Below are 16,468 nucleotides of genomic sequence, written 5' to 3' on the forward strand. Positions count from 1 at the left end.
TTATTTGCATGGTGATGGACAGGTTGACAGACGAGATCAGACAGGAGGCCCCATGGACTATGATGTTTGCAGAAGACATTGTGATCTGTAGTGAGAGTAGGGACCTGGTTGAGGAGACCCTGGAGAGGGAGAGATATGTTCTAGAGAGGAGAGGAATGAAGGTCAGCAGGACTAACAATATGTGTGTGCGAATGAGAGGGAGGATAGAGGAATGGTGAGGATGCAGGGAGTAGAGTTGGCGAAGGTGGATGAGTTTAAGTACTTGGGAACAACAGTTCAGAGTAATGGTGAGTGTGGAAGAGAGTACAGGCAGGGTGGAATGGAGGAGTGTCAGGAGTGATTTGTGACAGACAGGTACCAGTAAGAGTGAAAGGGAAGGTCTACAAGAGGGTAGTGAGACCAGCTATATTGTATGAGTTGAAAATGGTGGCATTGACAAAAAGGCAGGAGTCAGAGCTGGAAGTGGCAGAGTTAAAGATGTTAAAATTTGCATTGGGTGCGACAAGGATGGACAGGATTAGGAATCAGTATATTAGAGGGTCAGCTCAGGTTGGATGGTTTGGAGACAAAGTCAGAGAGGCGAGATTGCATTGGTTTGGACATGTGCTGAGGAGGGATGCTGGGTATACTGGGAAAAAGATGCTAAGGATGGAGCTGCCAGGTAAGAGGAAGAGAGGAAGGCCTAAGATAAGGTTTATGGATGTGGTGAGAGAGGACATGCAGGTGGTTGGTGTGACAGAGCAAGATGCAGAGGACAGGAAGAAATGGAAACAGATGATCCACTGTGGCGACCCCTAATGGGAACAGCTGAAAGAGAAGAAGATTGAATAGATAAATAACATAGTAACAACATATTCATAGCAAGAAGGCTGCAGGGAAGAGATCAAATTGGGGCGTTTCTGAGTTTAGTAATAGTTTACAGACAGACAAGTAGAACATAGCTTAAAAATGGATAAGAGATATAAAAGGAAAAGTTACACAAATGATCAGGAAAACAAATTGACAGAGGAACTGCAGTTAGTGCTGGGGTGTGAGAGGAGGAGGAAAAGTAAGAGTTTAGGAAATAAGTGCAGTATGAAGAGGAACAATAAGGTACAAAAAGGCGAGAAAGCAAAGTGGCTGTAAGAGTTGGGGAAAGGTAATCTGAGTAAAGTTAGCCAGGAGAGCAGAAAGAACAGAGCCATATTTGGCAAAGATGCCATTTAAGCAGAGTTTTCAAACTATTTACTGTGTGAGGATTTCATTCCAGAGTTTTTACACACAATGACAATAGAAAGAGTCTCCAGCAGTGCTGGATGTCTTACTGATACATAGTAAGAGTGAGCGAAGGTCTTTACTGAGTGAATAGTGCAGCAGAGTATTTTGTAATGCTGGGCATTTGTCTGGAGAGTAAAATAGGTTGTGGGCAATGATTAGTTGCGAGTATGTCAACTTATTTACGAGTTTAAGGCAATTTAATTGTTTTAATGCAAGGCACTGCCATGTTTTATAAGGTTGGCTGGTTACAAATTTAGCTATTTTGTAGTAGTAGGAAGTTAGTTGTATATGTAGTGTTGACATTTGTAAGAATAGGGGAAGCATACAAGAGAAGGAAGGAGGTATGTTGCTGCTAAGGTAATCCTTGCTTAATCTGTCAGGTAATGTTTACACCTATAGAGAGAGCAGAGTTTTTGGAAAGTTTTCTTGATGGAATGATGTATGTGGTGATCACATTTGAGGTCATCTATTATGACCGAGTAGTTTAGTTCGACTTATGGTTTCTATTTTAGTGTTATTATTTGAGGTAGTATGAAATGTGTTTCTGGTTAATGTGTTGTTTTGGGGTAAATAGCATAAGTTTTTTTTTTTTATGGCATTAAGCAACAAGTTAGAATTTTTAGCCATATTTCAATGCCAGTGAAAGGACTATTGAGTGGTTTCCTGTAATTTTTTTATGGATGCAGCAGAGTAGATAAGGGTTGAATTGTCAACATATTGTACGAGTGTGGCAAGTGTTGTAGCAGTATGAAGTTTATTTATAAAAATATTAAATAGAAGGGGGCCGAGTATTGACCCTTGGGGAACATCAATAGACGGTGGTTGAAATACTGAAGGGTTTTGTTACCATTTAGATGCCTGCTGACGACTGCATAACAACAGTGAATGGCCAAGGCAACTTACTTCTGATGAACAGTTTAGATGTCTCAGGCTCTGGCAGGGGAAGGAAGGGTATGCTTATCCTGAGGGGGGAGGGCACTTGCTTGGATGATCTCTGCTACGGATTCCTAGTGGAATATGGAGACTCATAGATGGCATTGTCCAAAGTAGGAAGAGGCAGGGAAGCTTAGCTGAGCTGATGCACAGGTGAGACAATACTCTAATATATCCCCATTACACATCCACCCATTGATGTGATAGGTTTGAGCAACGAATGAAAAGGTTAGAGTATATACAAAAAATATCCCTGAGCAGCAAAATGATGCATTTGTAAGTCTCAATCTCCTCATTATTCCCAAACACAGGTCTGAATAAATCTTGGGGGGGGGCAGGAGTGCCCGGTAGACCCAGTGAACAAGGAGAGGCTTTGATGGCAGCCAATGGTCACCTGTAAGGTGGCAAATATACTGAAAATGTAGCACATTCATAGCAAAACAGAAGGCACCTTTTGTGCAGCCCAGACAATAAAGTGCCAAAATGTCTCTATCAAGTCCACTGACACTAACCACTAATGTTGCAGAAGCAAAACACCTTTCAGAGACCTCATCTGAAATCGGACATACCACTTGAACTTCTTGAACTCCCTAGTTTAAAATGAGACAGAAACCTTCAACCGCCACTGGAACAAAAAAAGCATGGCAACAAGGGGAATTAGTTCAAATGGAACAGCATTCACTTCGCATGCGTGAGATACAGGGATCAATACCTGCATTCTCCATGCTTTTTAAAGAGCATCGCTCATGATTACATTGGGTGCCAAGACAAAAAAGCAAGGTTTATCTTGACTACACTGCAGGGTGCTGCCAAAAATGTGGGCGACTGTAAAAACAGACAAAAAAAAATTAAGGGTTGGAAGTTGGTATAATGGGTAAGGTTTTTACCTCCCAGACAATTGGTACAGACTAATTCTCACCAAGTAAAATCAGCAAGGTTTAAAAATGATCAAGAAGGGCAACTAGCCTAGTAATTACTTGTGAACAAAGTCCTCTGCCTCAAAAAGGTGGCACATATATGATGGCACACTTCAGAAATACAGACTAGGTCAGTCTCAGAAATTCTACTAGGACTGCTTAAGCCCCTTAATGAACCACCTTCTAGTGGGGGAACCTAAAAGAAATAAGACAGAGTTCATCAGAATCCACATGCAGAACCCATAATCCACAGTTCATAGTTTGCCAAGCTGGGGTGAACTCAAACAAATGATCAACCCATAAGCAATCCTGCATGGTAGTTGGGACTGCTGCAGCTTCACTGGTGAAATCAGCCTGCCGGCTGGGAGACTTTCATAATGAAGTGGCTGGAGACAAAACTGCAGGACACCTCAGTACTATTATGAAAGGTTTCTCTTTCTTGGGGAACTGAAGCGGCTTAGAAAAAGAGATGGAGCCTACAGGCAACAGACACCCTCAATGGGAGTCAGTAAATGTTTTCATTGTTAACTGTCATCAATCAGGCCCTGGGAAACCTGTCCAAACAGGACTGCACCTCAGAAGGTAACATCCAGAATAGCTTACATCAGCTTAGTTTTTCAGGAGGACAGCATGAACTACATCATCCGGCATAAAGACATTCCGAGTCCTGCTGTCCTGGACACAGTATCAGGACAGTTAACATTACGGCAGGCTGTACAATACTAACTAAAAACAACCACCTGGCTTCCAAAGACATTCTGACTTCAGAATCAGAGCTCTACCAGCTTTTCCAAACTCATTCACATGGCAGGAAAGAAAATGAGAGAGATGAGACAGAAACTTGAGTGAACTAAAGCTTAAAGTGGCAGACAAAAATACCAAATTGCCTATGGTATTCAAAGCTTTCAGCTCCTTATTTGAAGGCAGAGAAAAGTTGCAGTGGTATCTGAAAACTATGACAAACTAAGGATATCACACAAGAATCCCTGAACAGATTCTTATCAATCCAATCCACCAGGCATTCACAGAGGGAATTTGCCTTCTTAGGAGAAAATAGAACTGAACTTGAATGTTTCCAGGCACAACAAATGATATCCTTTTGGAGAAATTCCATGGAACGGATGACTCAAAGTTCCTCATTCTCTCTCTCTCCAAAAATGGTTTAACTTTTGTAGGAAAAAAACATTCTCTCTTTAGGATCATCTGCGTTTCAAAGTCTTTCCAAAAGAGGTGTTTTCAGCAAAGCAGCTATATGGAAAGGAAGCCTCTTTACCTTTCAAGCCAGAAAAAGGATGTTGGCACCTCAGCATCTCCTACCAAGGTGGAGACTATGGAAGTTCCCCAAAGCAGCGACAGAGTGCTGAATTCAACCGAGATTCAGAGGGATAACTAAATGGCAGATAACCATGGGGTGGTTTCCTAACCCTGGACCCCAGCAAATAGTGTAGGAGATGGAAGTAGGTGACAATGCTGGGTCATGACAGGCCTACACAAAGTACTGCGTGCGCAAACCATGTTCTTTAAGGATATCTACAAAGTAGCTGTGACTCACACCTATCAAAGTGCACAAACATACCTAATGTGGGAAATTCCCCTGCTGACTCACCTGTTACTGGAGGACTCCCAAACTCCCCTCTATGTTCTTGCTGCCAAGACTTGTTTGGCTTAGTTGAGGTGAGATGAGTAGAGTCCCACAGCCTAAAGTTCTACCACTACATATTTTCCTTAGGAGCTCATATGTTCAATCTGCATAAGCACACTAGTCAAGGTCAATCACAGTTAAGATCGAAATTGTGCTGCGGCAAAAATGAACCTGCAGATAACAGGAGCTGGGTACAGCCTCATATCCCAGTGCCTGACATCATGACATGCAATAGCAGGATGCTCACTCACTCCTGAGTGTGGGAGATACAGGATGTCCCTTACTGGACCAGCTATGGGAAAACCCCCACATCCACTGGGCAACAGCCATCTGAGGGTGGGGTGAGTGGGGAACAGTCATACAGGCAGATGTCAAGGTTACATTTACCTTCACCGGCAACCTGACCATGATGGCATTTTACTGTGAATAGCCTAACCACTCCTCTGCTCGTGAGCACTTGGGTCATTACAAAGACTGCATACACTCCTTATCTACACAAGCATGCTCCATCAAATGCATCGAGAAGTGCTACTGTCACCAGCTTGGTGGTTAGACCCATGTCCACTCTGCACTGGCTCCCTGCATCTCGACACTCCTACTCCCCCTGCCCTCCTGCAGAAGTTGTGTCTGCAGAGCAGCATCACATGCCTGTTAGGACCACAATCCATCCCTCCAGGATGGACAAGTCTATTCTTCCTACCTGCACCATTAAGTGACCCAGCCACTTTTCAAATCTGGGTCATCTAAGCTGCAGTAAGGACCTTCTTTCTCTATACCATTGGTGTAGGATCATTTGTTTTTATAATTTTGCCAAGATGGGGTTATCAGAAGAGTAAGCCCAAACAATAACAAAGATGACTGCCTTCAAAGTCATGTCACCCATTAACTTTCCTGATGGGCACAGGTTGCATCCATCCATAACCTCTTTTTCCCATATTTACAGGAGTCAGGTGTCATCTCAACATGAGGTCTCAAAATTCAACAGCAGTATAACCTTGCTTCGCCTGCTGGTAAGAATGTATGTAAATTATTGCAGAAACCATATCAACATGCACTCACTGGAGAAAAGCTGGTGCTTTCTCAAAACTACCCAGTTTTACTACTGGTGGAAAATTCAGAGAGAGGCACCCTGTGTTACCATATCAGAAGAAAAAAGTGCAGAAATGCAGCAACTAAGTGCACTACAGCTTATGTGACATGTTAATTCTCCCCTGCTGCTGTCACAGGAATCTTGCAAATCAGTCTGAGTAGCAACTAATACTGCCCTCATTTACCAGTTTTTACAAGGTGGTCCATGTAACTGTTAACAGCTGCATCACCACACTTCTCAAACCAGCAATACCAAAAATCTCACTGTACTAATTTACTTATCCAATTACCTTACCATTCTTAAGTATTTCCTTTTTTTTTAATAAATGACTTATGTTTAGAGAGTCCCACAAATTAAATGCAGTTGCAAATGGTTTATACAAAAGATGTGTTGAGACATAATATACTGACAAGAAACTATGAACCTTACCCCAGTTTGTGCCATCCCAAAAGGTCCTGGGTTCATTCCTAGGAACAGCACCTCCTTAGTGGACTGACAGTATTTATCCACATAACACCGATGGGTCTCCCAAGCATACTCCACAGGATTGTAGACATAGTGGATAGGATCTGTGAAACAGAGCTCCTTCAATCGCAGATTCAAGTTTAGCTCTACCTGAAGAAATCTGGAAGCCACACTCTGACCTTCCAGCAGCATGTTCATTTCTAATGGTACAGAAAGAGAGGGAAACACCCTCTCTGTCTCCATGGCAGCATTCTCTAGAAGAAACAAAGATCCACAGATATTACTTGCCCATTCTGTTATGATGTGAAGCAGACTATCTCACCTCCCAACCACAACCAAAGAAATAAAGCTCAGGAGGATTCAGTAAAGACAGCAGAAGGCATGCTTCAGTGTATACATTCTCTACAGGCAATTGGCTGACTCCAGTAAGGTGGAAAGCAATTGTCTCTTCAAACTGCATCAGCACTTGCCCAGCTCCTATTTTTACAGAAAGATTGTGAGGCAAAACAACACAAGGGTTTATTTATCATTATTTTCTGTAGTCACTTTAACTTGCCAGTGGTAAAATATTAAAGTAAATGCACAAGAATTACTCTTCACCAAGGAAAAATAGGCAACAACTCTAACCCTCACTAAGAAAATAGCTCAAACATTCTGCATTCAATTACAAATTATTTTATGGTATCAAAAGTAAAATACAAAACTATTCAATTTTTACTACATCCCATCAGATTAACATTCTTACTCTAATAAATACCACAAAAGCCATAAAATACCATAAAAGTGATCACTTAACTAAAGAAAACCTGCAAAGCCTATTCCTTTTTTTATTTTTATTTTTTGCTAAAACAGTCATATGAAACTTTAAACTGTTAAAAATGGGGGTACATGCGGTATCATGTTTCATTAAAAATCAAAAATAAATTTTAGTTATTCAAGTCTAATGACAAACCTCTGTTTTCTAAGGTATCATGGATAGCGTACATAAGGCAGGCTAGTGTGGTTGAGTCAAAATGCACTCGTGTGTGCAATGTACCTGACTGTCAGAAGAGTAACACAGCTCAGTACTTGCTTCTAAGAAGTGAGACCAGCTGGGTGTGCACAGCAAAGTAGCAACCCTGTTAAACATATAAATGAAAAAAGAGACTACAGTTGACAGTAAAGTAGGAAAGGAGAATAGGGACTAGATAAACATAGGAAAGTAACCATAACATTCAAATAGGTAGGGAGAAGGAAGAGTAACGTATTTTGGACTGGGAACAGACCCTTTGTTTTCTAGGTTTTATAAAACAGGTAGGACAGATGATATTTATGGAAGGGATAGAGGAAGAAGGGCAGAAAGCAGTGGCAAACTGACATAGATCACAAACACAGACATACAGGGACAATGTACATACAAAAAGTGAGGACAATATATGACACGTACGCAAAGGATGGTGGACAACTGTGATGGGGAAGGTTGGATAACAAAAGAATGAGAAATGACTCACAAGTGAGGCACACACCAGGATGAGCACATGGACAGGACTCATGAACATGTTGCCATGGTTAGATGTAGGCCAGCCCAGAGAGCAACAAATCCAAGCACTGCTTACCTGAGTGGCCTAGATTATGGAGGGGTTGCTCCCTAGAGGCCTGATGGTCAGCCCTGCAGGTGCCTGTCACATGACAACAACGGTCATTCCAGAAGGCTGTCCATGTTGCCAAAACAGTCATCCAGTTGGCTGCACACCTTGCAACTCGCCAGAGTGAGTCCCAAAACATGGAGACTGAATGGCCGAAAGAATGGACTTATACATACCAAGTCCAAGATGTCCATTTCCCAGAATTTTCCTTTTTTTCTGAGATATATTGATCTCAGAGTTGGTATACAGGGTCTGTGGTTAAAGGGGAGTTTTTCCCTCCTGCAAAAAAAAAGTTTAAAGGAGAATTGCAGCTTTTGAGATTCGCTCTTCTCTAGGATTTCTGGTCTTTTTTTTTTTTTATTTTATTGCAATACATCAGAATCATCTCCTGCATGCATACGGCAGCCGTCTGAACTAATCTGCGCAGTGCATGGAATGTGCTAACCATCTGCAAATCTTAGCTTCTGACAAACAGTTCTGAAATCTCAGTTTAAATGAACTCAATAGATTAGGAACAAAATTTTTCTTCATGTAAAGAGAGATTTTTCTGTAAAGCGCAAGTTGTAAATCACATACAGCATAATTAAGGAGGATATGATTTGGATAATAAAGCTGTTTTCAGACATTCCTGCCTTCCTGATATTCAGAATGCAAGTATACCATGTCAGGATATTTCACTGCTGCTGCAGGATGCTGCACTGGAGGAATTAAAAAAAAAAAAAAAAAAAAAAAAAAGTTTTACAAGACAGAAGAATTTTTTTTTTTAATTGAAAATGCTTTTAAAAAAAAGTCTTGCATATTCCAACTTGTACTAAGTTAAAGCCAAGAAACAAAAAATGTTTTTAGTTTTTTGGCTTTAACGTAGGTCAGGTTTCTTAGTTTTTGTTCCATTCTGTTTCTATATTCCATCTTGTGACAATATAAAAGAAAGACTTTCTCAAGGGAGGATTACCAAAGATGGTCCGAAAACATTTTTTATTGAAAAAAAAATGGCATCCAAATTTTGTCTTGTGAATACGCTTTCTTTCATGTTCAGCACTCTTGTTGTTGTGTCTTTCGGCTTTTCCCAATTAGGGGTCGCCACAGCGGAACTCCGGTCCGCTAATGATTGGCAGTAGATTTTTATGTGCCGAGTTGCCAGCTCTGATGCACAACTTTCAACGAAGGCACGCCCATTCACGCATGTCTCCACACAGAAGGCGCTCTAGCTGAGAATCGAACAGGGCAACTTCTTACTGTGAGGTGACAATGCTACAGCAGCACCACCACCGCAGTACTCTACAACTGCAATAAAATATGCGGTCAGTAATGCGTTGCCATTAGTTGATCAACTGAGCAAAACCATGGTGTGCCATAAGGTGGGATTAGCAGAAAGATGCTGTATCACAGCACTGCAGAAGCAGCAGTATAAGGATTACCATCAATGCAGCACTACTAAGCACATACTGCTGTAACCAGTTCAGCACTTGCATGCATCTTCTCCACTAAAGCTGAAACAGGGAACACTGCAACCATTGTTTAACAATGGAACAAGCTGCAACAAAGAGACACAAGCAGATGAGCTGCAACATATGAAGTGCACAGCCTTTACTGAAACATCAACCTGAAGTACTGCCAACAAGTACACCTGGACACAACTAAGAATAAACGTAATGGCATACCACCACAGTAAAGAAGCAGCAAACTAGAGCACTGTCAACACAACAGCAGTGTGCTACAGACCATGAGATGCACTGCCATCCATGATGAAGGAATGGAATGTGTAGCCACAACAACAGTTACGGAAACAGCTGGAACTGAACTAACAGGGATAAGCATGGATATATACAGTGCATCATAAAGGATGCTGTATTACCACCACAGTGCTGTACTCCAGGCACCTCCTAATTCCATTGGTTGCAATCATTTACCAAAGTCTTTACAACCAATAGCATGCCCCATTTTTCTATCAACAGGGCAGCCTGCTCATGGCACAGGTTATTAAATTATTCATTCCTTTCTTAACATGGTAAGCAAACTGCTCCCTGTGGGCATTTTTTCTTTCAGTCTCAACAAAGAACTCAGAAGGAAGTGAAATATAGTGCAGGTGCCATTTTTTTCCCAAATTGTCTATGCTGCATTTTTTTCCTGAAGGTTACCTAGACAGATTCTAACATCTAGGAGCTCCAAAGTTTACTGTGGTTTGTGGTATCAAATCTAGCAGTAAAAAAAAAAACACACACACATTCACTATATATCTGAAACTGCTCCTTTTTTTGGAATAAATCATAAGGCAAAGCACAATCATCATGACTCTCACCAAGTGCAAACAGTACAGAAGAGCTCTGTGGAACCTCTTCCAGCATAACGTTTCTGCTAAGGAATCCAAATATCTCTCTCCTGGTACACCTGTGCAGCTGCATTTATCTTTTTTACCTGACTATAGTGAAAGACTACCACTGGTAGTCACTTCTGTTCTAGCAGAGAGGTTACAGCTGTTGCTGCTGATGTTAGTTGGGGATGCAAAAAGGTTACAATAAGGCTCATCACAGCAGTGGAATATCCATCTGTGCTACTGCTGGGCTGGGGGACCACACGAGGCATCAGAATATACTTACAGAGTCTGTGTACCAAATAGTTGGCCTGTTATGGAATTTGCATTGCTATCAGAAAGAGCTGTGAAGACATCAGCACTATCACACTCCCATGGCCTCTCAGCACAGTGGGTAAGGCCAGGTACCTCCTTGTTTTCAGATATGCCACATCATAGATGTGTTGTCCGTATCAATAGAAATCACACCCTGGGAAGGAAATCCTGAAGGGCCTGAATTGCTAAAAGGACAACCCTCATCACCAGGACACTGACATGAAGGTTGGCCTTTTGATGAATCCACATCTATTGGACCACTCTCACCTAAAATGCCCTCCTACCCCATACAGGGGGTATCCATGATCACAGTCACCTTTGGAAGGGGTAAAATAAATGGTCTTCCTGCTGTAATAGTGGATGACTGGATCCACAAGTCTAAATGACATATACAAACATCTAGGGGGCTCCACCACTGCATGTTAAACTTCCACTGTATTATAGAGAAGTATATTTTCATATGGGCGACCAGGGGGATTGTGGCAGCCATCAAACCTAGGACCTGTAGAATCAGAAATGCAAATGGGGTGGAGCTCTGAAATCATAGTCCCTAATATTACAAGCCTGTCTTCTGGAAGTTTTACAATTCACACTCTCATGGCCATATGGCATCCTACAAATATGACAAATTGTGAAGGTTTCAGCTGTGATTTTCGAAGACTGATAGAAATTCCAATGGAAAAACACAAATGAAAATAACAGTCTCTTGATGATATAAAGGACTGTTGTTGCGGTAATGAGGAGCCAGTCATCCAGGAATGGAAAGATATGGAACCCTTGTAGCTTAAGGTCAGCTACTATAACTACCATGCACTTGGTTAACATCTGTGGTGAGACCAATTGGGAGTGCTCAGAATTGACGACTGGTTCTAAGCTGGAAGCAGAAATACCTTCTCAACCTTTTGGCAACCTTTAAATGTAGGTATGTAACCAAAAGGTCTATACAGCACATCCAACCGCCCCCAAAGACACAGGTCTACTTCAGATTGTTGAACTGCCGGAACATCGAACCGCATATGGCAGATACCACATGCATGAAACCTCGGAACAGTGAAACCTAAATATAATAAAAAAAAAATAATAATTTTTTTGCTGCAGCAGGGGGGCTATGCACGTCCTGCTACTTAAACATACCAACTCAAAGATCACACTTACATTGAAATTAATGGGAATTTTTCCATACAGCAATCTCCATGAAAACGGGAATCCAAAATGGACTGGTGGTCCTTTGACTTTCTGGAAACTAAAAATAATCTGGAATCGACTTCAGACTATTTCTGGTCTGGTATTTCCTCTTAGATGGCTCTTTTTTGATGGAGCTGAAAAATCTCTTTTTCTGCACCCTCTTCTGCCAGGGTGGTACATCTGGCAGGGACAGGGATGATAGTTTCAGAGGTAGGGGAAAAGGGAACTGTGCAATTTCTAGATATTCTACTCTTTACCCAACTGTCCCATGCAATGACCAACCACACATTAAGATGAAGACAGAGTTAACCCCTGACCACCTCCAGAGTGCAGCAGTCAGGCAAGCTTTCAGGGATACAGAGTATTGAGATTTTTTCCCAATAGATATCTAAATCCTGGATTTTTTTAGCGACCCTCTGACTCTGGGATAGAATCCATTAATGGGGCCACCTCTGCCATGGTTTCTTCTGTATGAAAAGGAATTGAAAGGAAGACCTTGTGATTTTTTTTTTTAAATGAGAAGGGTTTAGCACCCTTCTAGTTCTTACACAAGGACCTTTGGAGAGCTTCAAAGTGCACTCAAAGCACAGAGTGCTTTCCCTTGTTGTTCACTTTTCAGAAGCTTCTCTTTAAATCTGGGTCCTAAAAAGGAACACTTACCATATGGGGTATTACCAAAGAATACCCTGAAGTTGTCCAAATTCATTTAAAAAGCCAGGCATAGTATCTCACGGCTATGCCTGTGTCTTCTGTCCTAAATGCTCCATCAGTGGCACTGTGGAGGAATCTCAAGGAGAAGAATGTAATAGTCAACACTGTAGCCACCTGTGATTCAATCTAGACAAGTCTCATGTGGCAGACTTCCCCCCATGCTAGGTCTCATCAGCACCTTGCCATGTGTGTGTGATAATTGAGCGCTCAGAGTGCAAAGACACCCAAGGCATAAGACCCCTGCCTCATATAATCTTTCATTCTGGATTCCTTGTTGGGAGGAAAAATCGTGGAACTCTCGTTGCAGAGTTTCATTTTAGTGGCTGCCATTACAATAACAGCATTCTCCAGAGGGCTGTTGCTCAAGTGACATCTGTCCTTAAGTAGTAGCAATATGTTATCTGGTTTCCTTAGCATACATTCGACTACATCTGGTTCCCTGCCATGCTCTCTCTGCCACCAGATTCATGATGTGGTCATTGGGAGGGACCACATAGGAAGTAGAGGGGGCAGACCTGAATGCCTCAAAAAGAACTACCTTACCAATGGAAAAGTGATGTTGGTGGATCAAATAGTACTCAGTCTTATTAATTCTAGGATGTCACCAAACCTGGTGTCTTCAGGAAGGAACTGTGGGGAAGCCGCCCATTCGTCAAGATCGGTATCTAGTGTTAAAGACATAGTCAGCCATGAGAATATCCCTCTCAGCAGCATCCCCATCCCAGGAAAATATCAACGGACTCAGGAAGGGAGCCCAAATGTTAAAAGTCCAGATGGTTCTGACATCAACAGCAGAGCTGCCACTTTGGATGCTGACAAACCCAACATAGAAAACCTTGCTTAACGCACTGGCACTGAAGATGGACCCAAACATTTGGATAACATGCAGTCCACGCAAATGGAATAGGAGTCAAAATACAGTCTACGCTGAAGGAGGATGTACCAGGACAGCTCTGATCTCCAACATCTCTGGCACAAAGACTTGTGCCAGGAAAGGACAATTATGAATCAGAGTCTCAAGTCAACCCAAGCCACCATGGAAACAGAAGGGTATGGAAGGACAGTGCTAGCAGTCTGGGCTTTGTTTCAACACAGAAAGGCACCGGGAATGAGGAAATACACAGCAATAATGTAGTCATAATCACAGGCTACTGCCAGATTCAAATCTTGGAGATTTAGAATTGGTGGTGGTGGTGGTGGTGGGGGGGGGGGTTACCAAGACATCATGCAACGTAATTTCATTTTTCTTTATTTGATGGTCTTCCTTTCTATCTTCCTTGTCAGAAGATAAAGGCTTTTTAGTATTAATTTATTTATGTGGTCCTGTAATTAGTGGGTTCCAAAGGCCTTACAGATAGTGCAAGGGGCTGGAAAGTGTTCTGGCATAGCACACAACTCCTAAGTATCTTGGGGTGGGACTTTGTGGCCATATCAGATGCATTACTTACAGTCTGAAGCCTTCTTCACAGTATAATCCTATCAAAAACTAACAGCAGCAACATCCACTGACAGCAGTAACAACTAGAGGACTATGACCACCAGTAAGAAAAAGTACAGTCAAGAAGATGCATTAGGTTGCCACCTAGTCAGGAGACAGGGGAAAGATAAGACAATTCTGTTTGTTCTTCCATAATGAGGGGGAAGTGGCGTTTGGCTTTTTCACCTGAATTTGTCCATTAATTGGCTTAAAAAGAAATAATTCATCGGCATTCAGAATCGCCATATAGCTGGAACACCTGGTGTCCTTAAGGGGTGATTTGCATATATCCCATGTTACCTCTAAAACATGTATGGGATAAAGTAAGATCCCGGAGACCTAGTGATTTAGTGACAAGCAAACTAGTCTACCAATGGGGTACCTCAAAGTAACTTGAGCTTGTGGCAATTCTCTAGTATAAAACTTCCTCTCTCAGGGATTTTCAGCAGATATGTTCAGATGATCTACCAAGGCATTCAATAGTGATGGGATGAAACAAGCCCAGAGATGAAGGTTCTTTAATGGCAAATACTAGGCTACTGTGTACAATGAATAAGAATACACATCCCCTTGCTTGCAGATGTGTCACATAATCACAATGTTGTCTGTGGTCACACTGAGGAATATGGATTTCAAGGACAATCTGAAGACCTGAAATAGTATACATTATGAATAACAGCTCAATGAGAATGATGTTCTTGTCCCCATTGTCAGTATTGCTCAGACTCTTAGGGGCTCTCAGTGCGATTCCCAAGCTAACTCAGAGGTGATATGGCTCCCTTTGGACTCGACAAATGGCATCATAGGGCTAGCTATCATTTGAGCCATCAGCAATTCCATACACAGAGGGAACAGCAGAATGACCTTTTGCTCTGAGAATGCACTTTCTGATGCCAGAGGCTTCTTGGGTACCACTGAATTTCTTCATGTACAGCTTGGCAAATGGGAACACAGGAATAGAAGTGGACATGTCACCCACAGTGTTAAATACAATTCTTGCTACTGTGTCTGTCTGACTGCCTGGGTGGAAAAAAAATGAGAACCATAATCATCTTCTTTTGGACAAATAGTGTGCACCTCAGAGTCCAGGATGGTTTCCAGAATAAACTTTGCATGGGAATAAGCAAAAAAAGAATCCATTGCTCCTACTTCAAGGATATCCTTAGGTTAGTGAGGTAGTGAATGGTGTACTCAACAACCATAGTTAATCCATTCTAAGACATGGTCTAAATTAGTCAGTCATCCAGGTGAAAGCATCTTTGAATGCCCCTGATATAAGGTGTGCAAAAACACATCTAAGCATCTCAAGAATAGGTGGGAGCAGCAGATAGTTCAAAAAGCAAAGAAGTGAGCTGCAAGTGCTCACAGCTACAAATACCAGGTATTTTCTGTACTTCTTGCAAGTGAGGATATGCAAATCCACATCCTTCATGTACAGAATAATCATGAAGGAATCTATCAATAAGAGGGACAGTCCGAACAATTAACATTCTGAATTTATCATCAAAAACTTGATCAGTCAGGACTCAGGAGAGGCCCAAAATGAGTTTCCATACTCTGCCTTTTCTAATAAATAGAAGAGCCAAGAATAAAATTTGCCCTTCCTCCCATGGTGGAACTCTGTCCATGGCTGCTGAAAAAAGCAGGTAATTTAAGGTGGACCCTGCCACAACCATCTGGTTTGGTGAATTGGAAGTAATCCTCATGACTGGTAGAAGGGATATTAATTCAATCTTGAACCCTATGTCAGAGTTCTCTTATTCAAGGCCTGGGGTCAGCTAGAAACACTGAGCTTTGAAATTAGACAGTCCTCTCCTAACAGCTGGTTGAAGGGTGAAGAGTTAGCACAGTCAGAAATGGGAGCATCCTGTAGGCTAGGTGAGGGACCACTGCCCCTGATTCATAGGCTCATAGCAGATTACCAGGGTAATGGCTCAAGACTCCTTACAAGCCTATCCAGTTCTACCCAATTTTCCATTCCTAGGGGAAAGACAAGGGTCAGCAAGCAGGGTTTTGACTATTTTTTTACAGACTGCCTCTGTCCATAAGAGACATGGACTCCACTCCAATTTGCGATTTCCCATCCACTGGTCCAGACTGCACTTGAAGATAGTCAGGGAAGTGCTATGATTCATGTGAATCGGAAATTTATTCCAGTGAAGGGGGCAAACTCTGGAACAACACACGTTTCTTCAGCATGATCTTGTCATGTCACAGATCAGGTTTAAATCTCTGCAGTGGGTAACTATGTAGTTCTGCGAATATGCAACATTTCCATCAGGGTTGGGTCAGAGACTGCCTTGTAGGTCAAGCACAGTTCAGTCCTCAATAATTGGTAGGAAACTGAATAAAGTGATGGGGCTTTTAACCAGTCGGCATAGGACATGTTCATTATACTATATACCATTTTGTTTTGTTTTTTTGGTAAGAAACCTCTGAGAACGCTTCAACTGTTGCAGGTGTCTGGTGAGGTACATGCCAAAGGGTGCAATGTATTCAATCACTGGTCTGATGACGGCAGAGTACAGTGGTATTATGAC

At 42.0% G+C, this 16,468-nt stretch overlaps 1 protein-coding gene across 1 annotated transcript in view; it reads right to left on the minus strand.

Moving 5' to 3' along the window:
- The window catches only part of SMUG1 (single-strand-selective monofunctional uracil-DNA glycosylase 1), a 172,883-nt gene that overhangs the window by 98,064 nt on the left and 58,351 nt on the right, over positions 1–16,468 (minus strand). Inside the window, exon 2 of the mRNA XM_044083948.1 lies at positions 6,269–6,558. Coding sequence (XP_043939883.1) covers positions 6,269–6,547 — 279 coding nt within the window. The 5' untranslated portion in view covers positions 6,548–6,558. The remainder of the gene's footprint in view (positions 1–6,268; positions 6,559–16,468) is intronic.

This window comes from Protopterus annectens, chromosome 9.part0 (assembly GCF_019279795.1).
Source record: "Protopterus annectens isolate FY-2018-M chromosome 9.part0, PAN1.0, whole genome shotgun sequence".
Taxonomy (NCBI): Eukaryota; Metazoa; Chordata; order Ceratodontiformes; family Protopteridae; genus Protopterus; species Protopterus annectens.